At 37.0% G+C, this 25,002-nt stretch overlaps 1 protein-coding gene across 1 annotated transcript; it reads left to right on the top strand.

Annotated features, from left to right (window-relative positions):
* The first annotated feature begins 17,431 nt into the window (after window positions 1-17,431).
* On the top strand, window positions 17,432-22,238 carry LOC130430241 (uncharacterized). The gene is made up of 5 exons (XM_056759277.1): window positions 17,432-17,661; window positions 20,478-20,807; window positions 20,978-21,049; window positions 21,179-21,283; window positions 21,385-22,238. Exons 1-5 carry the CDS (start codon window positions 17,613-17,615, stop codon window positions 21,513-21,515), a joined length of 687 nt encoding a protein of 228 aa, XP_056615255.1. The 5' UTR covers window positions 17,432-17,612; the 3' UTR covers window positions 21,516-22,238.
* The last annotated feature ends 2,764 nt before the right edge of the window (window positions 22,239-25,002 follow it).

Genomic DNA, 25,002 nt, shown 5'->3' with positions numbered 1-25,002 from the left:
TAAAGCCCTTTCAAGCTGGACTGAAACTGTCCTTTTGAGCTTCAGGTGTTTGGAGTCCATTGCAGTCCAATAAATGGAGAAAAATCCTGAATGCTTTCATCGAAAACCTTCATTTCTTTTCCACTAAAGAAACAAACATATAAACATCTTGGATGACAACATGGGTGAGTAAATTATCATCAACATTTATTTTGAAAGTGAACTTCTCCTTTAATCTGGTCCAAAGCTGGATGAAGCTGGTTAAACCATCATCAAAACATACTTAACCCAGCATATGCTGTTTTTTCCCTGTCAAGGCAAGTTAAAGAAGTCTCAAAAATAATTTGATGACTTTAAAATCTCATGTAAAACAAGGTCCACAAACTATAATGTAACCAAGGTCATGGGTTTGATCCCAGGGGATTGCACATAGTCAGACTCAAATGTATAAGATAATGCATCATAAGTCATTTTTGATAAAAATGTCTGCCAAAGGCATAAATGTAAATGCAAATTTGTTTTTATTTGTAAGGATTGTAAGGTAAAGAAAAATAATGTAATTATCTATATGTAAACTTAAGACATTTCTGTATACTCATCCATATCTTTGTTCATGTGTACTTTTTGTTTGTAACTAAAATTTCATGACAATGAATATATTATAAATGATCAAAATGTGATCCATTAATGTAAGCTTGTATGTAACAACTGATACAGAGAAAGCAGGTAAAATGCAAATTTAAAAACTATTAAATGCGTCAAACAAATATTTTTGATTTAATCATGGTTTCATGTTGGAATATTGTACAGTAGAATATTTTAATATTAAATGTGATTAAAATTAATGGTCTGTATGAAATTCTCAGAATACACAGTATAAACGCTTACAACTATTTCAAAAGATGTCCTTGTTCTTCTTATGTTATGCCCTCTTAACCATCTCTCATATTTCTTGCGGTTAACAGTATGACTTTGTCTATGATACTTGGAAATGACATAAATTTAAACAATAAATTGAAGCTCAAGGTCACAGCTGTCCTTTGGTGTCCTGCTCCTAAACTAAATCTAATTCTTTATATAAGCTTTCCTGTAGCTCAGTGGTAAGAGCATTGTGTTAACAAGGTTGTGGGTTTGATCTTAGGGGATTGCACATACCTATGTATAAATGTATAGGATAAAGCAATGTAAGAGTCTGCAAAATGCATAAATTTAATATCTAAATGTAAATAACAATGAGAGGTAAATGAGAATGTTAACATTTATCAAAAAACTTTTTCAAAAAATTCAAGTTACTGTCATCAACTTAAGGTTAATTATGTAAAACATTTAATGAAAAACTGATTCAGTATTTAAACAATATTTATACCTTTAAACACCAAGCGATGTATGTTTCTTTACAGCAAACATGCATATTAGAGACAGATGTAAACAAATGTGTCTTGCCGGGATTATTGAATCCCGGTGTTATTGAAATCTGGTCGGACTCAAACAACTTTGTTGTTTAAAGGTAAAGGTGTTTTGGCACTGAAAATCGTTAACTGGTAAACTGGTGTAAAGATGATGTCATTCTGTGTTTTCCAGCCTTAATGTTACGTGCTACATGCTAATATCAATAGCATCCAAGCTGTTTAAACATATACTTCAGAGTACTTCTCTATTTTGCAATTCAGGGGAACCCAAGTATTACCATATTACATGTAACATCAATTTGAATCGGTTATTAAATACTTTAATTTGAAAATCTGCAGACTTGTGTTGGTTTAATGTTAACATTTAAACACTCCATATTGCAATACAATATAGTTATGACTCATGTTATGGCAACGCTCTCCCACATGTATACACCTATAATCGCTGAGAGTATGGCAAAAAAAAACAGTTTAATGCCATCATACTGTTAACATTTCTTTAGTCATTTGGGCATCCCTATTGTTTGAACCACTATAGCGGAACCACCCTTACAAAGACTTGCTATTCTAAAAAAGCAACGTTATACTGTGAGGTTCCTCAGGGGTTCATACTTGGACCCTTATTATTTCTTATTCATATCAATGATTTATCGAATGTCTCGTTATTATTACTCCATTAATGTTTGCAGATCATACAACAGTAATGATTTGTCTCTGTCAGATTTTAACAAACTGATCAAGAATGCAATGATGGTTTAATGCCAGTTGTTTTCAGTAAAATAAATTGTCTTTATAATAAAATAAAATAAAATTTGCTCGACCTCGTGTTTTGCCATAAATTCTCCTTATTTCCATTGTTGGTAGCAGAAGGGTGGAAATTGATGAGAACTATGCAGTTTTGTATCTTGCTGTTGACTTTTCTTTAGTCATTTCGGCATTCCTGAACCACTATAATGAAACCACCCATACATATTTATACAAGCAAGAATGTTTATTTTAGCAAAATACATGAATTACACCATAAAACATCCTATTGTACACAACATTCAACAAAATAAAGAATAAACATGGTTATTATCACGGTGAAGAGTCACTTGATGAATTATGGGGAACATTTCTCTGTATTTTTTTTATTATTGTACAATAAAATAAAATGTGATGTCTTGTTAAATATTATTTAGTCTTTCATTGTTTTACATTGTTTTCATAATTCATGTATCACGGACGTTACAATACTCGACCAGGAACTAAACTAAGGGAAGAACTTAAATAGAACAGATAACAAGGATTACACAGGTGATGAGGATAATTTAGATAATGGGGTGCAGGTGCAAAAGTCAAAGAGAACAAAACACAGGTGAGAGAGCGTGGCAAATGAAAGTCCATGGTGAAAAACGTGTAGGACTGAAAAAATTTAGTAAGTTAAATGAGCTTTCCACATAAGATACTATATTTGTGTGTGTGTGTGTGTGTGTGTGTGTGCGTGCGTGCGTGCGTGCGTGTGTGTGTGTGCGTCTACTCATAATGTGATTAGTGTATGAATTAGTCATTTATGAGTAACAATATAACCTATGTAAATATATAAGCTATATATCTAATTTATGAACACGTAAGTAAAATGTTCATTTAGATATGAAAATGTCAAAAAGCAAGTAAAAGCATGCTGTCCTCAAACCATCAGTCATGACGAGGTGATCATTGTCTCATGACTCCTGCATACACCACATCATCCACCACGGCAGCTCTCTGACAAACAAAAAAACATTGAAATAAACAGGTGCTTTATTGCGATTTTTTTTTATTAAAGTTAACACATGGTGCATATATCCTAGGGTAAGCAATTTTATTACACTATAATGTTTATTAATGGTTTAATATAATGGTTTAAACATCCAATGCTGCATAACTGTTTGCTTCAGTACTTTCATCATTTTTAAGCTCTTCATGATCTACGGTTACACTCTCAGACAAAACGTTTCTTCATCAACTGCATGATTCCAGAGAGGACTTTTATGCGTTATTTTACGATTACTTCCGTTTTGGACTTTTACTACTGCGCTTTCAGATATGAAACCGGTAAAGGCGTTACATGAAGCGCCAAATCAGAGAGCAATGGGCAAAAAAATAAAATTCTTATGCAGAGCGGTTTTTGCGTAAGCCGTTTATGACCTTTACCCAATAAAAGAAACCCGTTTTACGTGTTTATATGACCTTACATCTCACCGGTTTATGCAGTTGTCTTTTATAGAATGATGGTTCTGCGTATGTGATCTCCTCTTCACCAGTCCGAGCGGCTAGCAATAATAACAGATACATTTAAAAATACATCGAATTATATTTATAAATCACAGAACAATTATAGAAACTTACACATTCTATAATTAATATCTATTGTTTATCGTACCATGTTGTTGTGTGTTTGTGTGTTTTCTGCGGATCCAGAAGATCAGAGCAGCAGTTACAGTCATCACACATCCAACAACAACACAACAGATCACAACGACAGCGGTCGGCACTTAAAAAAAGTTTAACAGACAGCAATAGTTAAACGCTGTGCAGTTTCACTGTAAAATAGGGTTATGTATTTATTCATGAAATTTACACTTTTCAGCAGGTAATGTAATGAAAGAGTACATGATATAATTCACAGTTAAAATCTATATTACATTTCTGTTACACTTGACATTTAAATCGATGTGTTTCTAACCACATTCCTTTACACATGAACTTAACAATTCATTTGTGTCTTACCTACACTAAAACAAATTATATGTTCTACATGTACTTATATAAAACATTTTTACCTTAATTAGACATTATTTCATTTAGCTTCAATAAGAAGATATCGAATCAATTGAACTCTCAAGAGTTTTGACCACCCGCGAACTAACGACAGGCAACGCTTTTCTGAACAATGGTCACCACAAAACTCACAAAATATAACAAACTCATCAAAACCTTAAAGAAAGATGAACAATAAACACTAACAAGCATTTATTTTTACAGAAAACTGCATAAAATAACACTTATTTAAGAAAATAACTCTCAAATGCAGTTGTACGCAAAGCATGCTGGAAATGTAGGTCCTCTACCCAATTATAACAATTTTATGTTAACAAAACTCTTTATGTGTCCCACCCGGAATGGATTCAGTTATATTACTAAACATCAAAAAAACATGTTGTGACCACATCTTTCAAAAGTTGTTCAAAAGTTAAGTAAATTGTACAAACATCCAAAAAAAATTGGAGTGCCATAATGCATCACTGTTTTGATTGAACAATAAATGAAAGATCGATAGAAAACACTGATATCATAAAGACTCACCTGCAGACGTGTGACAGAATTGAGTGATGTGTAGATGTTGTGTGAGGTTTGTGATGGGATTGTTGACCACACATCTGTATGTGTTTGTATCCTGATATTCCACCTCCAGAGGTAGAGAGAGTCTGATGTTGAGATCAGACACACTGATGCTGGACAATAAACTCTTTCCTTTGTACCAGGAGACACTCACATCATGTGACACATTCATCACTGAACACAACACTAAACAATTTGAAATTTCTGATGAAGAGTTTCTGGAGATGACAGGAACCGGCAGACGAGCTGAAAAATGTTTGCATTTTTAATACTATAGTGATTTATATGATTTAGAACTTGAAGAAATCAACTCACCATAGACAGTCAGATTGAAGTGTCTGATGTGAGCGGAAGGGTTTCTGTTGATCTCTAGTTGATAAAGTCCAGTGTGTTGAGTTGTGATGTTTGTGATGATGAGAGATCCAGTCTGATCATCTATCTGTAAGTGATTCTTCAATCTCTCATTATTAAATGATGTTGAATTGGCTTCTCTGTTGAATTGAGCAATAATCTCATCTGGACTCTGAACACCGAACGTCCACAGTATCACATCATGTGTGTGTAGTTGAGTATCAGTGTGTAGAGTAACATTCTGTCCCTCCGTCACTGACACTGACTTCACTTCATCACCAAACACACCTGAACAACACAAACATTGAATGTGTCACAAAGGAAAGAGTTTATTGTCCAGCATCAGTGTGATCATGGTACAACTTGTCATGCGAAGAAGCTGAAATAAACTACCACATATAAAGGTGAACCACTCGTGTATTTTTTTTAGATATGCAAGTGATAGCGGCTCTTCTGAATCCTGTAAGTTCAGGCAGCGACCGCAAGAAGTGAAAGCTTGAAAAAATGTAATGAAATAAATCACTCACCGTTCGGAAGCCATAAACACAGTAAAACTATCACACAAATCATATTCTGCTGAAGTGTGTTTGAGAAACTGAGCGTCACTTGTGATGTGACAGGAAATATCACTACATGTGTTTATCTTCACCTTAATACAGCCACATGAACACACACATGAACACACACACACACACACATGAACACACACACACATGAACACACACACACACATACGCTTGATCTGAAACTCGAAGACGCAGAGAAGAGTCTTCAACACACACACACCCAAGAAACTGTTAGGTGACAGGAATAAAAAACACAAACGAGACGATTGTTGAGTGTTTAGATCTATTGAATGAATGTCGACGGCATTTTGGATACGTGAGAATAAATTAATTTTAAAATCTGTAGATGAGCTCAGAGATTTGTCTGTGTCATCATCAGCTTTCCATCGATCAGCTCTGACCTTGAATCATTCACAGCAGTCTCATCTCTTTTATAGAGAATTTTCAAAGCTTATGTTTTTTTATTTAGATAAGCTACTTTCATGACTTATCTATGAAAATATAATCTAAATATACTTTAAACCATTTGTCTCCTAAGGGCGAGGTTGTATTTGACCTCTGACCTGTGTCAGTAGATGAGTTTGGAGTAAAGTGCATCAAGATATGAGTGGAAAATAAGCAACCGTTCACCAGACAACTGAACGCACGCAAACTGACCTCAAGCACATTAAAGACGTGTTGTTTGTCCACTGAACAGATGAGACCACACGAGTGTTCAGACCACAACAGTTTCACTTTGACTCACTGATCTGATACACATTTATCATACAGCAGTAAATATTCATGTATATAAACATCCATTTATAATAACACAACTTTGATTTACACACATAACTTGATTTTTGTTGGTTTAGCTCTCGTCAATGCTTGTTTTGTCTCTTTTAAAATTATGTTTTATTATAATTCCACTTTAATGGCTCGGTTTTGGTTGAGAGTGAATGAAGCATGTTCACATCCTGATGATGATGGAAAACGTCTCTTTCTTCAGTGACATACTGTGAGCGAGTCTTGAACAGAGATACATGGCACAAGAACAATTCAGTTGAAGTATTTGTCCCTATTGAATCCCTGTTGAGTTTCATCTGAACTTTATAGTGAGAATTAACAAAATACAAAGAATTAAACTGAAAGTTCAGAAGATGATAGAAGTTTTCCGATTAGAGGTAATAAAATAATAATCAGATTTTATCATGCATGTTTTCATCCGCACGCTCATTTATGATTTATTCCAGTTATCCCTGTTGAGATCATGAAGAGCCATGAGTTGAACATACTTGATGAAAGAGCAACATCGTTCACTTATTGTTTTGGAGATTTTAGAGATTTATTTAAATTCTGATTCATTAGAGGTTGATGGTGTTTGTCATCTGGATCTGATGTCATAAATAAGAACAGCAGCAGTAGCCACGCCCACTACAGCAGAGACGACCAATCGGATCTCAGCTTCAGTAAAAACACAACAACAACTAAAATACATGAAATAAGATATCTGAGAACTTTATATTAAGTTTAGGATTGAACACAGGAAGGTGAAGCGTCTCTAGAGTCTTTCTGGTGTGGGTGTGTTTATGATGTAGATGTTTGTTCTCCTCCTCTTCACCACCACACCACACAATCTTTTAAAAACTTATATCTATACAATAAACTTTAAAGAATTAAAATGTGATTAAAAGAAGCACTAGTAAATGTAGCTTAACCATAAATATGGATTTATGACATGATAAATGATCAAATAGTAGAATATTAGTCATGCTACTATAGTGCCAACATAAATGTAATGAAGAGTATTAGTCTGCAGGAGAGATGCATCGAGCTTTGAGCTGTGAAAACCACAAGTAAACATAAAGTTCAGAGTTTCTTCATCTGTGGTCAGAACACAGACTTCAGTTCAGCGTCTGCTCGTCCTCTTTAATCCCCCCGGCCCCCCCACACATGAGAAGAGAAGTATGACTTTAAAATCAAAATTATGATTATTGATCAATGTGCTTAATCCTTTCAGAAAATCTACATATATTATGTGAACTCTCAGATTTTGTACAGTCCTAAGGCAGTTTATACGAGTGCTTTGAAGGGATTTTTTAAACAGGGACTGAATTGTATTATTAATAAACACACTGGAAGAAAGAAATAATTTATTTTAGAACGATTTGCATAAAGGGCCTAATACTGCACTGACAGAAAGTAAACTCGTGTCTCCTGCAGTTTCCTCACATGAACACTAGAGGTCTCTCTCACACAGTTGTAACCTTGTTTAAATGATGACTGAAGCACACAAAGTTTTAAAACAGTGCAATGCCGGCCTCTGCCATAAGGGGGCGCCTAGGCGTTTTTATGGTGACGTGTGTGTTTACATCAGACACTGCCAGCCGCATCTGAGGAAAGACTCAAACTGTCTCCTGTTTTTAATCTGCCTACGAGTTCCACAGACGGGACCCGTAACATGTGAGACCCATAGAGAGTGAAAGTTGGTCGAGGGATGGTGCATGAAAGAGATTGCAGATGTTAATCTTGCTCGGTCTTCCACATCCAGCTCTTTGGTTATTGGTTAAAACCGGTGGTTGGATCAACAGGGATGGTCTCAAAGATGGATCAGTTGATCTCAATCAGCTGACAGACCATTGGTCTATAAGGTCACATGATGTTTTTAGACTAAGTCTTGTGATGGAGAGTCACCATGCTGTCACCATCCATTAGTTGATGATTATGTGATCAGACTTGTTGTTAAGTACATAAAGGATGAGTTATTATCATGGCTGTGCCTTGGGTAAAGCCTCGTGATGTTATGAATACCAATACAGATGGATTTTTTATTGCAGTTTATTGCAATACTGTTTCAAATTAAAATATGTATAAAGAAATTACAGCTGACTTTTCATGGACCAATTGGGATATTTTTCAAAGCATCACGAAACACTAAACAACATTTATTTAGATGTTAACAGAGCTGGTTGTGTTGGACATCATAGAAAACATTGTTAGCAACGTCAAAGGATGTGAGGTGGCGATGAGCTATAAAACATTGATGACGTGTCGCTGTCTCATAATTATTCAAGAGACTGTGTTTTATCGACCAATGAGAAGACATTTCTCCTAATTATTCATGACAGCGCCTTGTGTGTTTCTATCTGAACCCTTAGAGAGAGGCGTTCATGGCACACTCCCACACTCTTCTTCTCAAAATGTTTACGCCCACTTTAGTTGCATTTTTCAAAATGACTGTGAGGTAGACTTCGGAAAAGGGTGGGTTTCATAACCCTTTAAAAGAGTCAGGGCAAAACCCATGACTAACTATGAAACCACCAGAATCTGTTAAAAGATCCCACAAGCACTATTTTGGCAGTTAAGTCAGAACGAACACTGAAAACTGAAACTGAACAGAGACTTTGTAAATTATTCATTGGTATCATCTTCCGATACGGTTATATTTTGTACCACAGGGGAGATACACATCTCATCTATAGTGTTTGGCAGCAGCAGTAGAGACAGAGAGAGTAGCACAATGCCATCCCCAAAACATCAAGGCTTACTCGCTTAAAAGGCAAAAAGTTCTGATGATAGGTTTTGAACGTTTGTTCTTCATCTGAAGATGTGACAACATGATACACTATAGTGTCTTGTGTAGGGGTTGGTTGATGTGCAACTATTTCATCAAAACCCATGAAACACAAGACTAGCCATCAAGTGTAACGGCCTCTATGAGTCAGTCTGTTATTTCTTTTAAAGAATAAAAAGATATTCTGATATTGATCCAAACCTTTTTTATTATCTTTTATATGTTATATGTTTTTTGATTTTATTATGTTGTGCCTCCAAACACTGTTGTAAGAACCAAACCAGACACAGCAGGATATAAAACTCTTCATTAGAAACAGCTTGACCAAACAAGCAAGTTGATGTGAGGGTATCATTGTAAATATAGGATGTATGCGTGAGAATGAAACACAGTTAACCAAAACAGCTACTTCCTTCTTGCAAAGTGTGTTTGACGATAACAATCACAGGAAGTCACACACATAGAAGCACAAGATACTGAGGCAGACGAAAGCAGACCAGAGGTCAGTCAGGGGAAATTCAGAGCTCTGACCAGTTTTGTCTCGACAGTGGAGACCAAGGCAACGATCACTTACTGACCTATCTAGTCCCCAAATCAAGACACAACCACCAGCAGGCCCGTACCTACATTATTAACTCAACTCAACTCAACTCAACTTTATTTATATAGCGCTTTTTACAATTTTCATTGTTACAAAGCAGCTGTACATGAGACACATTTAATACAAGTATGAATTCTAAAGCAGCCCCCCCGGCCAGGCAGATAGTGCAAAACAATATGCAAACGGTGGTGAGGAACCCAAAACTCCCATCGAGAAAAAAACCCTCAGGGGAACCCAGGCCCAACCAGGGGATTCCAGTTCCCCTCTGGCAAAAGCTGCTGCCTCTGCACAAGCTCAACAGTGCTTGCACAACAAGGCTTAATAAAAATATAAAAATTAAAGATTATCATTAACAATCTAATAGCATTTGAAATGTTGTAGAAAAAAACAAAGTTGTCGCGTCCTTTATCCAGCTCTATCCTCTTAGCACTTGTCAGGTCACCGCTTCCCATTCTCAGCTCTGCCATCAGGTCTGGGCATGAACTGCATCCTGCGGTAACCTTGGAACAAAGAGACAAGACTGGCTGAGAGTAGAGTACTGTTCTGCACTCTTTGATGCAACAAGTACATCATTTGTTGTTGGATGTGTTCCTGGTTCCGGTTGATCTAAATAATGCAGCCTAAATCCTCTGAGGATTAATATTATGGAGGTGTAGTGTATGCAAGATTAAAAAGATGAGTCTTTAGTCTAGATTTAAACTGACAGAGTGTGTCTGCCTCCCGGACCGTGCAGGGAAGAATATTCCAAAGTTTAGGCGCTAGATAAGAAAAGGATCTACCACCTGCACTTGATTTTGAAATTCTAGGTATTACCAACTGACAGGACCCTATTAAACATGCTTGTTTGTTTTTGACTCATGGGTTCTGGGATGCAGATGATACACACCATCTCTGCATGTGTCTCTGCCTGCCTCCTGGACATCTCTTCTTGGATGAAAGAGCATCACCTACAACTCAACCACTCCAAGACAGAACTTCCGGTTATAAAGGCCCAATCCCTTACCATTCAGCTTGGATCTTCAACTATAACACCCACCATGCAAGTCTGCGAGGAACCTGGGGGTGATGTTCGACGACCAGCTGAAATTCACATCGCAGCAAACTCTCGAACTTGCAGGTATTTGCTACAACATCAGGAAATTCATCCCGTTCCTGTGGGAGCCTCTCAGCTTCAAGTTCAATCTCTGGTCATATCAAGACTGTACTACTGCTATTCTCTACAAGCCGGCCTTCCAACCAATGCAGTCAAGCCCTTGCAAATGATCCAGAATCCAGCTGCACGTCTAGTTTTCAATCAGCCTTAAAGAACCCATGTAACACCCCTCCTGATCTCACTTCACTGGATGCCAAGTTGCTGCCCACATCCAGTTTAAATCTCTGACATGATAATGACAAATTCGCACATTTATCCTAACTCAGTGCTCCAGGTCTACATCCCCTTCCGGTCTGAAAACGAGATACGCCTGGTTGATCCATCACAGCGAGGCACCACATCGCTTGCAAAAACCATCAATCATTCGGTTCCCCTGTGTAGAACTACCAGACTCCATCCCAACCGCAGCATCCTTCACAAGTTTCAAAAACCAGCTCAAAACACACCTGTTCAACATTTATTTGACTAACCAATAACTGTATGTCTTGTGTCTAAAATAAATCTTGTTCATTTTCAACTCTCAACTCTCAACTCAACTTTATTTATATAGTGCTTTACATACATACATAGTTAGACCCGTCAACATAGACGCACACACACAAACACACTCACGCACACACGCACAGTGAAAGCACATATTTGAGATAAAGGAGAGAGAACCACAGGTCAAATATTAAACGGACAATAAATTCCTATGTGCAATGTTGATTAAATAAAACTTCTGAATTCTAAATTTTTAGAATTTCTAAAAATATTATCTGCCTAGCATATTCCAGCTTTAATCCTCCTAGTAGCATGACCTTGTAAACTAATGGTAGTGTTTAGCGTGTTGACACAATGCTCATATGCTCTCCTACTTGAATAAATGTAGAAAGACAATAAAACCCCCTTTTAGTTTTATCCGATAACTCATGTCTTTAAAGTTTCCATGTTTAACCGTCTTTTTCTTTCCTTATTTGTCCTCCACTGTCGTGTATTGCACTGTCGAGCATTACTGCAAGAAGGAGGCGCCCTTGCTACAAAACCTGTAATATGGCAGCCTGTTTTCTTTGAAATGGTAACATGAGTGGAAACTCCTTAAATAGATCCGTCCTACCGATGAGACTTTAAACCGAGGTCCTGAATCCCTGAGGTCATTAAAAATCCCACAGCACTTCTCGTAAAGAGTGGGGGTGTAACTCCGGTGTCATGGCCAGATTCCCTCCATTTGCCCTTGTCAATCATGGCCTTGTAATATTCCCTAACCCTCTAAATTGTCTCCCTGCCAACAGCTAGTGTGTGTTGAGCGCACTGGGGCTGTTGTTCTGTGGCGGCCGTCGCGTCATCTAAGTGGTTGCTGCACACTGGTGGGGGGTGAGGAGAGACCCACGAATATGATTGTAAAGTGTTTTGGGTGTACAGCAATACACAATACAGTGTTATATAAACGCCTCACTCATTCATTCATTCAAATCATTTTCCCAGAAGTGCTCAGAGGAGGGAAGGGAAGTGTTTGCATAACCTGACTATGTGGCAGTGAGGAACACACCTAAACACATACAATACTTTGCTTTCTCATTTGCAGAAACGAAAGTAAACTCTTTATCTACTGACGTCTGTCTGATATGTATCATCAGTTTCATTATATCACATCAAAAACAATCCTCTGCTCGGACATCAACATCACAAAATAAGATCTTTTCAAAACATTTTTTATTATTTGACTCAAACTTTGTCTGAAAAGTATGAATTCTGTAGACACACATGTCACTTTTGTCCTACCTCTCATCATTTGGGTACCAAAATCCAATAGAAACAAGGTTGCATTCTAGGAGTTTCAAGGAAAACAGAAGTTTCACAGAGGAAATAACAAAACTGTTTTTTGGATGCGATAACACTCAGCTTAAAAAACAACACTGTACGTTATCAAGTCAAACAAGTTTGTCTGGTGTATTTAGGTCATAGGTTGTCTTACTGTATTGAATAATTGTAACGTTACGAATCTACATTTAGTTTCAGCTGGTCACTAAGCTTACTAATTGAAAGATTATTTTCCAATTTTCAAATACTTAACACATGATGTTAGTGACAGTCACAACACCTGCTGTCAGAACCAACCAAACCTCGAGGCCTTGAGTCACATCTCAGTCTCACAGCAGTCTGTGGCTTATGTACCAAATTGGGAATCCATTGATTTGTGTTAATGGATGCGAATTTTCCCATTTTTCCCCCCTTTGCTTTCATTACACACGCCGCGTGTGTATGTACATTTATATATATTTATAACTTCATAGTTTAGCATAGTTTAGCATGTGACTAACTGACACCCTACTTCAACCCAAACCCTAAAATCAAAGCCACAAAGGCTAATTCAGCCACAAATGCTAATTTCACGAGGTGGCAAAGCAATGATAAATGTCCGCCCCTAAACATAACGTCACAGAGTCAAATCATTACAAAACATACTAATGAGATCACAGGAAATAGGAATCACAGAATGAGCCACCCTGTAACATAGGTATAAACTCCCATCAGTTGTGTTGATATATACGTATATGAAAGATATGAAAGTACTTCTGGGTGACACGACTTTTTTGGGGGGGGGATTTGTGTAAATGAACACTTATGAATTCCCATGAAACAGTGTTGTGATTCAGCACATTGAGGAGTTTTTCAGGAACTGTTTACAGATTTTTCAGTCTCATGACTCTTTATTGACAGTCATCATGATATCACCAGCACCCATTTGTTTATCTTTAGGAGGGCAGACATGTTGTAATATAAATAATGGTTTTGTATTCTAGGAAACGTTAGATATAAGTGAAGCATTTTAAAATGTATAAGAATGATAATTTGTGTAATAGCTCTGGTTTACTACAAAAATATATTTGTTTAGATCGATAGACTTGGCAGTGATTATGTCATAGATAGTCATTATGGATGCCTGTAATTGACCATGTGCTGCTTTAAAGTGTACCTGGAAAACCTATATATCTTTTGAGTCTGACATACCTTGCTATGACTTATACCATGGTCTGTTTGAAGACTGGATTCTGATTGGCTGGAAGTTGTGCATTAAAACCTTTTAACGCACTGGTTGCTCCAGTCAGTTTGATTACATTTGATATTCACTGACAAAATAACCGTCATCTTCACCTTTTTGATATAAAATGACACTGTAAACATCAATAAGAGCTTTAACTTTGCAAATGATCATTGTATAAGCTGTTAATGTACTTATAATTACTCATAATGGGGCGTACCATATTCGTCTTTCCAACATACAAAATGCGTGACATCATCCCAAATTAATAATTTTTCATTTAATCTGTGCATTAAAATTAAAATGCTATGCATCATTTTCTAGTTTATAGAATAATTCATTTTCCATAAAGTTACATAATAAATAGAAATGACCAGATTCGTTTATCAAATGACCAGTGTGCATGTTATCTGATACCAAATGGGTCAGATGGGATTCATTCTCAACGGTATTTGAGGACGTGGCTAGGACGTTTCTGAAACAGAATATTCTAGGAAATAGAACGAAGAATAAGTGAGGAAATGTTGAATTATTTTAACTAAAATACTTGTAAATGAGATGTAATTGACTACTATCTGTAATGTGTAATAACATTGCCTGTATCTTGTATAGGAGACTTTATAAACTTAATGTCAGATTCATGGGTCTTCGTGGATATTAAATGTGCTTGTGTAGCTGGGTGAAGAAGAATGTGTTATTGAGAAATAATATTGCTTTGACAGGGTTAGGGCCGAGCCTATTTCTCCTCTTGCACAATACCTCACCTGCCTTTGAAAACACTCCCTCATCAGGTACAGAGGTCGCTGGTGTACACAGGAACTGCAGTGTCATCAGATATAGATGGGGAAACGCATGCTTTTGTTCTTTCCAGTGTTTAAGTGGATCAGGGGTTCTGGGTATGTTAGTTTCCTTTAGGTATCGATCAAACTCTATTACTGCATCAGCTGTGGCATTGCAGGTTTTTTATTTTGGTCCACAGCACTATCTAGCGGGTGCCATAGGTTTCCACCTAAACAATTTGACGGACGAAATGTAAATATGACAGGAAATGTAAATGGATCATTATATTTATGTCATGAATTATTCATCAAAGTTTTTTTCCAAAATAATAAAAAAAGATATATACTTAAAGTATTTGCAGCCTGTTGACTTGTCGCCTGTTGAGATGATGTTTCTGTTGAATCAGTGCTTGGTGTTGATGGGGTACCGTAGCATGCTGGAAAGATGAGAGCACACGGAGGACTTAATTTATTCCTTCATACTCCTGTGGATAAATTGGACCGATGTCTGTCCTGAGAGAGGCTAAGGATGCCCCACAGCTTGCCTTTCTCCATATAGGCCTTGAAGCTTCAGAAAAGTGCTGTTCCAGCGTGTTTCCACTTCATTGATAAGTTTAAGGGAAGGTCTGCGCATGTCTTGCTGCATCTGGTTCAGCTTCTTTTTGCCAATGGTGCTGGATCTGGAAAAGGTGACAATATTCTTTGCCTTGGTGCGGATGTTGCAGAGGGTAGAAACTTGATCAAACGATTTTTTAACCATTAAATGAAGTGCATGTGAATTGCAGATTGTGTGCCTCACTTGTAGAATCATTGCACAAGCCATCATATTTGCTGCAGCATCTGTGACAAGGCATTTGACATTTGTCTTGATTTCCCACTCCTCCATATATCATTTTTTTACGCGGGCTACATTTGCAGCTTTGTGATTATCAGGAAACTTCTCTACCCACAACAAGACAGTGTTGAGCTTATCATTCCCATCAATGTAGTGGCAGGTAATGGCCAAGTAAGCGTCCGTGTTAAGTGATGTCCACATATCTGAAGTTAAAGACCCAGACTTGATATATTCCATTTCAGCCTTTGCCTTGATCTTGGCTTCCTCATATTTTGAGTCCACCATTTTCTTCAAGGCCTCAATGTGAAACAATAAAATAAATGTAAAAGAAAGGTTATTTTTAAAATATTATCCAGTTTAAATAGTTGAATTGGACTTTTCTACACACCTGCCTGCTTGGCACAATATAGGTACGATCCAGAGCATGGATGAGACACATGAAGCCTTCATGATGTGGCACTGGTAAATATGATCATCAAAGACCTCAAAAGCCGTTTTCACTGGTGGCCGTTTTCACTCCACCAGTGAAAATGGCTTTAGATGTCTTTGATGATCATATTTACCAGTGCCTCATCATTCATCTGCTTTCAAGAACCTGAAGGGAAGGGCATTTTCAATGACAAATACAAGTCACATGTAAATGTCAAAGTGAAATTAGGATAATGCACCTTGTGTGTGTACAGGATTGGTGTCAGGCGCAGTCTCATGCAGAGCTCTAAAGTGTCTCAGGAAGTATTATTTGAAGACTGAAGCTCCTTATCACACACCAAACATCTTACCTGTTACATCAATTAAAAAAAGATGTAGACGTCCAACGAAATATTAGTGAAATAGTGATTCGTATTATAAACCAAAACATACTTTACTGGAAGATATCGTCTCAAAATGTACCCAAACAGGGAATGTTTTCCTTTTTCTAACAGACGCCATTTCTGATATAACTTCCACCACCTCACCAAAACAATAAAGGAGAAAGAGAAATGAAAAGGAAAAAAGAGAGAAAGCAATGAAACTTAAGTCAAAAATATTAAACTAACTAATAGCTAGCAATCAAAAGCAGAAAGTAACTAAAAATAGAATATTGATTTATTTAATATTATCTATGTTTTTATGGTTGTCAAACTACACTACCCTTCCTTACAGTTCAATCAACCAGACTGTGCCAGATAGGAATATTAAAGTAAGGGAGGGATTTGACACGCAAACAGAAACATGCACGTGATTTTACAGAAAGCGAGGCTCCGTTTGTCATCGACCACGTGATTTATTGAAAACTCCGTTTTCAACACGCCTCCAATCTGACTTCAAACCCCTCGTGGGTTTTTGGTTTTGACATTACTATTAAATTTCATGAACCCCTTACCCGCTGTCTGCGCCTGGGTCCTCTGTTCATGTCTGTTCATGTCTGTTCATGTCAGTACCCTGACACATTCATTTACTTTTCTCAGCACACAGGAAAAGATTATAAATCCAAATGATTTTAGTGAATGTAGGTGAACCTCCCACCCCTGATATACACAAGATGTCAGATTTATTCTGTTTAATTAAGATATTTAATTTTAAAATGCAAAATCACTTTAAAGTAAAAGGTTTGTACACGGTGACAAGCAAACAGAACCTTTGCACACAACCCTATATTGCCTTTGTTTTGCATTGCAAAGTCACCTTGGCATCTAGATTTTTAGATTAGATTAGATTCAACTTTATTGTCATTACACATATACAAGTACAGTGTAACATTGTACTATCTGGTATCATATACCGTGCCCAAGGTCACAATCAGATCCGCCACGCCTGTGCACACCACGTGTTTTCCTTCTCTCTTTACACAACACTTCTCTTCAGGAACTGAATCAGCAGCTGCGTGTCGATCGGTCTCGTCGAGTTGAGCTGAAGATTTTCTCTAGTATACTGAACATCTCTTCAGCACTTCTCATTAAGATAGTCATTTTCACAACAACCAGCAGTTAAACTTCATTGTTTTTACTCAAAGTTTTGAACATGCTCATCTGCTCAGTTTTTCTCTGTCTGTCCTTTTTGACTGCATGTGGTAAGTTTATTTTACTTTTTTTCACTTTCACTTGATGCGACTCACACATCACACTTCTGTCAAATGAAGTGTATTTAGTGTCTATTTCAAAGTGTCACTTTTTGACAAAATTATCTACTTTTTCCTAAATTATTAGAATCGTTTGTACGAAATGTCTAAAATATTTCGAGTTTTCTTGCCCTGCGAATGTGTTTTCTGTTACCAGCAGTGCACAAAAATACATACGTAGAAATCTTCAGTTTAACACGGTTTGGACGCTTTTACTTGCGTTTGCAGAACAATAGATGAACAGGTTTATTCCTTGAAGTCAGTGGGTGGAACAACTATGCAGGTGGTGCTTATTTCAAGTATCAACTGTTTTTTTTGTTGTCAGTTTGCCCCAGGCAACTCCCCACCCCCAACCCATGCTTTTGTATTTATTCATTCCTTTATCGAGTTATTCATTTATTTTATGCAAATAAAAAAATATTGTTTGCTAATATGGCAATACAGTTTAAAATATTAATTTTGGATCCAATAACAGGCATCGCGGGTCTCGAGTGAATGTATCAGGAAGGAACAGACGGTTGCTGCCATCAGGGTGTAAAGTTCCAGGAAGGGCGTTAGTTAAACTCGAGCTGTGTCTGAACTCGCTCCCTCGTATCTCGTTCACTATTCATTTTTGTTTGTTTCAACTAATAAATTCTCAGAAAATTCATACTTTTGTTCTACAAACTAGACTTTTTTTCTTAGGTCATTTTGCTCATCAAGAAAATGCATCTTGATTCAAGATTTTTTCTATTTCTTCGTCATAAACACAACGATGAGCTTATATCACGCTACACCTGTGTGGCTTTGTGGATTATTTTATAAAATACTCAAATTCATTTTCACTTTATTTGTCACGGTTATCGTATTAGTTTAAAATAAAGAGAACAAAATAACCGTCACATTTCTTTGCAGGCATGCTTATTTTATAAAATTATTTGATGTATTTAAAATAAAACGCCATTCATTTGATCTGCATATTCTTTAAAATAATAACTTTCAACAAGAACAAACATGTGTAAAGTGATACATTTGTGGCATTAACCGTCAGTGTCCTCCAGCAGATTCTAGCGCCGTCTCGTGTCGTATCATATGAAATAGTGAGTGTACATCTGATGATCACAGTGCATTGTCGGTACAAAAAGAGTGAATGAATGTTGTCCCTACATTGGTTCACTCTAGTTTCGGACGGTACTAAAAAAAACTTGCCTTAAGTTTAACCTCCTGAAAGTTAACGTGTGGTAGACGTTAGACATTGTCCAAGTCATTGTCAATGATTCACCAATTTCTTGAGTCACCATTGAAACGGCTGAGAAGTGTAATGATTTGAAGTGTGAAACAACATTAATAAAGTTTTAATAGCTTATGTATGTAAGATTAAATGCAATCATGAGCGAGCCAGACTGGTGGAGCTGGTGGTGGACTTTAGGAGGAATAACGGAGAACACAAAACCGTCACCATTGACTGAGCACCAGTTGAGACAGTCAACAGTTTCGACTTCCTCAGAGGAGCTCACACGGACCACTCATACGGAAGAAGGCTCACCAGCGGCTCTTCTTCCTCAGATGGCTGATGAAATTTGGTCTGAATCTCCACATCCTAACCCGATTCTACACCGAAACAATAGAGAAGATTCTAACTGGCTGCATCACTGAACAGGAAAGCCCTACAGAGTGGAACGAACTGTCAGGCACACCCTCGGAGGTGAACTTCAACCCTTCAATAAAATGTACACCAAACGGTGTGTGAAAAATGCGAGGAGGATTCTGGCGACACTAGTCACCGAGTCTCCCATTCCATCAGGAATTATGTGGAGATGTATATGGTTGAGTGACAATAAAGAGATTTGATTTGAGATCTGCGTTGCAAATTGTGTGGCTTTGTTTTGTGAAAACTTACGTTGAATTGCATGGTATTTTTTTTAACAAGGAAGGAGGAATGAACAATAAAACTATGTTTGCAAATGAAGAGTTTATTTTCTAAATGATTTTTGAAGGATGTTAAAAACTGAGTTCTCATTTGGGAACCAAACTCTTCAAATTGACATTTAGTCATTTGGCAGATGCTTTTTTTCATACAAAATTAGACCTTCCTCCAGTTGGTTTTACAGACAAGGAAACTTAAAGAGGAATTGATTTTTTTTGGTGTGTCATCAAGCGAGTTTGTCCTGCTGGTAAAACAACACAAACCGGTTCCAACCCATCCAATCTACAGTGTGTTGGATGTTCCTATGACGTACCTTAAAAGTTATTTAACGTGTGATGTAAATGTAAAAAAGCTGCGCCATCTAATCGGCACTTACCCAGCATTCACATTCAACGCACTCTCAAGTCAGTTTTACTCACATTTACATTTGTTAATTTAGCTATGGCCATTTTAATTTTTCACATTTACCTTTGAGCCCAACAATATGCATAGTCTACAAATCTATATAGCTACACCTACAACGTATTCAATCTTTAATTGAGCAAAGACATCTTAAAATGCCAAATATTTGAATCGCTGACTCGAGGCTGTAAAAGTTCATTATTCTATAAAAATTAATTTTCATTATTCAGAAAAATGATATGCTTAAACAATTATCGAGTCCACAGTCGTCTCATTATCTTTATCTGGAACGTCTCCTGATACCATTAATGGTTAAAGATTATGGCAAGCCGAGTTAGCTTTTAATCATTCGCTGGATATTAATTTATTCGGCCTGCCATAACTGTGTTAAAACGATTAATGAGCATAACAGTAAAAGATTTAGTTTTGCTTATAATGGCTTATTTTTATTTGTGTTCAGGTGTGTTTAGTGTTGATGCAGATGAAGTGAAGTCAGTGTCAGTGATGGAGGGAGATTCTGTCACACTACACACTAATGTTGTTAAACAGAGAGATGATAAGATAGCGTGGAGTTATGGACCTAACAACACATTTGTTGCCAGAATGAATGGAGTGGCCAGTAGCAACATGTTATCTGATGATGAGAGATTCATAGGCAGACTGAAGATGAACAATCAGACTGGAGATCTCATCATCACACACATCACATCTCAACACTCTGGACTTTATAAACTGAAGATCAGCATAAACAAGAAGAACTCAAACAAGAAATTCAATCTTACTGTCTACAGTGAGTATTTCACATTCATGTATTATTAATAATATTTATTTTGCCTGTTTTTATTTTTGGTAGAAAAAAAAACACAACACAGGTTTATACATTTTAATTGTAAATAATAAAACAAAAATATTATACAAACGATGCTGAATGTGACAAATGTGAGTCTCTCCTGTATAAAGCAAGGGACATCATCAATTCAATCAACAAACAGGATCAAGATCTCACCACTGATGCCTCTCCAAAGTCTTCAGGTACATCAGCTGTGACTCCATCATTTTTTGATCTGATCTGAGATCTGTAGATGAAGAATTCTGTTCTGTATTTTAGTCTGTGTCACTTAAATGAACATCTGATGATTGTCTTTCTCTTCATTCTTGTAGATTCTCCTCGCATGTGGGTCATTATAATTCCAGTTGTAGTTGCTCTTGTGATCTGTATGATCATCATCATCATCATCATCAAACACAGAAGAATGTCTTATAAAGGCAAGTCTTACCTTCAGTTTACAGTGAACACAGAAACATCTTTCACAATAGTAACATCACTGTTATTGACAGACTTCACTTCATCTCATTTCACGTTTCAGAAAGCGTTTTGAAGACCATATATGCTCCGGTCAGTGATAAAGGGAGCAGCATCTACAGCAGCTCATCTGAAGATTCAAACTCTTCAACGTCTCCAAATGAACGGGAAAAAAAGCCCATGCAGTTGTACTGACTAAGTTTTTGTAAAATACCCACCTGCTGGATTCACAGACTTCACACATACTGTACATCATATCCCTCCCTTTACCTTTATTTTCCTATCCTATGGATCATCACCTTATCGTGGTGGATGGGTTTGAGTGCCTCTGTAATACTTTGTGCTTTGTTGTCTAAAGCATTAGCTCCTGGTGATGACACCCTTGACAAATTGATCCCAGGAGAGAGGCCAGACGAAGAGTGGTCCAAAACATTCCTGAAAGTGACAGTTCACCTCAAAATGAGAATTCTGTCATCATTTACTCACATCCTCTCATCAGTTCAAACCTGTATGAGTTTCTTTTTTCTGCAGAACACAAAAGAAGATATTTTGAAGAATGTGGGTATACAGAGAAAACATTGGTCCCCATTGACTTCTATGTACAGACACAAAACCAATGCGAGTCAATGGGAACCAATGATTTCGTTCATTAACATTCTTCAAAAATATCTTCTTTTGTGTTCTCCAGAAAAAAGAAACTCATACAGGTTTGAAATGATGACAGAATTCTCATCTCTGGCCCACGTGATTCCCTCTCCTGCACACTTTGGTCAGGGGTCTTCCTGCATAGAGAATTTAGATTTGATCGCCTCAATCAAATGGGATTTCTATGAATTAAAATGCACAAACCTTAAGCAAAAACACCCAATAAATAAAGAAGAGATGACTTTTTATAGAAAATTAAAAACTTTATTACAATTTGTATGTGTCCATTTATAAGGAAGAAGGACTGTTATGAATGGGACGATTCTAAAAATGTGCACTGATGAAAAATCGTGCACTAAAATAAAACATGGGTATTTGAAGGATTTTCCTTGAATAATGCAAAATATAGACGGATTGTTGACAAGTTAATGTTTACTTAAGTACCTACAAAGGGAGTTTGGACTGGCGCGAGGAAATACATAAAAAAATAGGACATTTTAGAGAGAAAGATGAAATTCGCTAGTTCCACAAGATAGCGCCGGTGAGCTTTTTGGATGGCAGAGTAAGTAGTATCTGACTGAAAGGAAAAGGAAAAAACGATAGGATAAAATACTCCATTAGACGTAATATGTTATGAAAGATGGGTGGAAATGGAAAAATATTTAACCAAATTCCTGTGTTAATAGATAATAGATAATAGATAATAAAGTATACATTATATTTTGATAAAGCAAATGTATTCGGTAAAGTGTTAGAGAATGTACACGAAATAGAACTGGGAGAAGAATATATTGAAAGAAAAAGAGATATAAGAAATAGTCCAGATATTATGAAGAAGAAAGATAATAGTAATAGGTGTTTGGACCTAGAATATACAATGTCATAACTAAAAGTAGCTTTACAAAATTGTGCAAATACTGCTCCTGGTTGTGATAGAGTAAGTTATATAATTGTGAAACATTTACCAGAGACTGTGTTATGTTATTCCATAAATTATATTATAAAATATGGTCAGAATGGAGTGAAATGTGCTATGTGTGCAGATGATGGCACTATTTGGAAAAGAGGTTCGAAAGCATCATATGTATCTGCTTGTATTCAAGCAGGCATTAAAAAGGTGGAAAAATTGACTATAGATTGGAGTTTTAAAATTGCAGCCAGTCAATCATGCTATATGGTGTTTAGCAGAAAATGGAAAGCTTTGGAAAATATTCAATTTTCATCATATGGAAAGACGTAAGAGAGAGTCATGTTTTTAAATATTTGGGAATATGGTTAGTTGAAAGATATACCTGGAAAAAGCATATAGAAGAAATGGAAAACAAATGTAGTAAAAGTTTAAATGTGATGAGATCAATATATTAAGCCTTGATCAGATCTATTTTGCATTATGGATGTATGGTATATGGGGCAGCGTCTCATACATTGTTAAGAAGATGACATAGGATTCAATATAGACCACTTAGAATATGTTTAGGAGCTAGTAAAACTACTCCAATCAATGCACTGTGGGTGGAGGCAAATGAAATACCGTTAGGTTTTAACCCTTACCCTAATCCCTAGTGTATTGGACTACAATTAAGAGTCATTCTGGAGAACATATTGCTAAAGATGTGTTAAATGATTGTTGGGAACATACAAGGAAAAAAGGGGGAAGGATTCGGATGGAATATGAGCAAATTAGCAGAGAAGTATCAAGTTGAAAACTTCAAATTAAGTACGTCACCAGTATAGGGTGGAGTTCCAAAGATGGATGATACCGGAAGTTAAAATAGATCTAGACATATTGGAAAAGAAAAGAGAGTGGGAGAAAATGGGTAATCTTATACATGAGGTAAATAGATATTAATGCATCTTTAAGTAAATGGGAAGCTAAAACGTTAATTATGGAACATATTTTAAAGGATTTTAAATATGGAATTTAGATAATAAAAGTAGGCACTTCTATAAAATAAAGAAAATTTAAAAAATAAACAAAACATTTATGGAAAAAATAGAAAGGATCATGTTACGTTGACAAGGATGAGACATGGACTGAGAAGATGAGACTTTATAACAGGAGTACATGAGAGTGGGTTGTGTGAGGGAGTGGGAAACAGTGGAGCATGTAATGTCTGATTGTAAAAAATATGATGAAGAAAGAAAGGAATTAATAACATATTTAAGTGGAAAAGGAAAACAAGATTTGTTCTGCGCATGTAACCTCAGTTCCCTCTCTGTCGGTCTCTCGACGTTGTGTGGAACCGACAGATGGGGTTCGCCCTTGAGAACCTGTCACCTTTGACTATCTTTAAAAAAGGCCATTGAAATTGGCAAATTGTGATTGTGATGGCGAACTAGTAACACTTGATGCTCCTCTTCCATGACTTTGCACAGGGTCTGTGCGATGAGGCTCACTGGGGGGGAAGGCGTACTTCCGCTTGTCCCACGGCCTGCTGTGCGTTAAAGCATCCGTGATGAGGAGGGCCACGGACAGGGAGTACCAAAGCGGGTAATGGGGGGTGTCCAGGGAGGCAAACAGGTCAACCAGGGCCTGCCAGAACTGCACCCAAATGAGCTGGACTGTGCGGGGGTGGAGTTGCCACTCTACGCAAGGCGTCAACCGACGAGAGAGCTCGTTGGCTGTCTGGTTAAGGTCGCCTGAGATGTATATGGCTCTCAGGGAGCGTATCACCTGGTGACTCCACAGGAGGAGGCGTCGGGCGAGTCGTGTTACCTGCCGTGAGCGCATGCCACCCTGACGGTTGATGTACACTACGGCAGCTTTGCTGTCCGACAGGACCAGCATGTGCTTGTCCTGCACGACAGGTTATAGCCTCTTTAGTGCAAGTAGCACAGCCAACAACTCTTCATATTGTACAGCCAGCACAGGCAGTCTTAGTATCGTACTTAACATCTGCCACAGTAGAGATCATAGTTTCCCTCCCAACCATAACTATTTCTATTTTAACCATTAAATCCAATAGGATTGTTTAATTATTTCAGCAGGGTATTATCATATAAGTAAAGTGAAAGTGACCTATTTGTTAGATATGGT

The sequence above is a fragment of the Triplophysa dalaica genome, chromosome 10, assembly GCF_015846415.1.
Source record: "Triplophysa dalaica isolate WHDGS20190420 chromosome 10, ASM1584641v1, whole genome shotgun sequence".
Lineage (NCBI taxonomy): Eukaryota > Metazoa > Chordata > Actinopteri > Cypriniformes > Nemacheilidae > Triplophysa > Triplophysa dalaica.
The sequence above is the reverse complement of the archived record's forward strand: the minus strand, read 5'-3'. Positions and strand labels throughout refer to the sequence as shown.

Excerpts from the sequence above, each read along its gene's own strand:
- LOC130430241 (XM_056759277.1), top strand. The coding sequence starts at position 17,613 with ATGCTCATCTGCTCAGTTTTTCTCTGTCTGTCCTTTTTGACTGCATGT. Across the intron at positions 17,662-20,477 it reads GTCCTTTTTGACTGCATGTG|GTGTGTTTAGTGTTGATGCA; the intron begins GTAAGTTTATTT and ends ATTTGTGTTCAG. Across the intron at positions 21,284-21,384 it reads CAGAAGAATGTCTTATAAAG|AAAGCGTTTTGAAGACCATA; the intron begins GCAAGTCTTACC and ends TTCACGTTTCAG.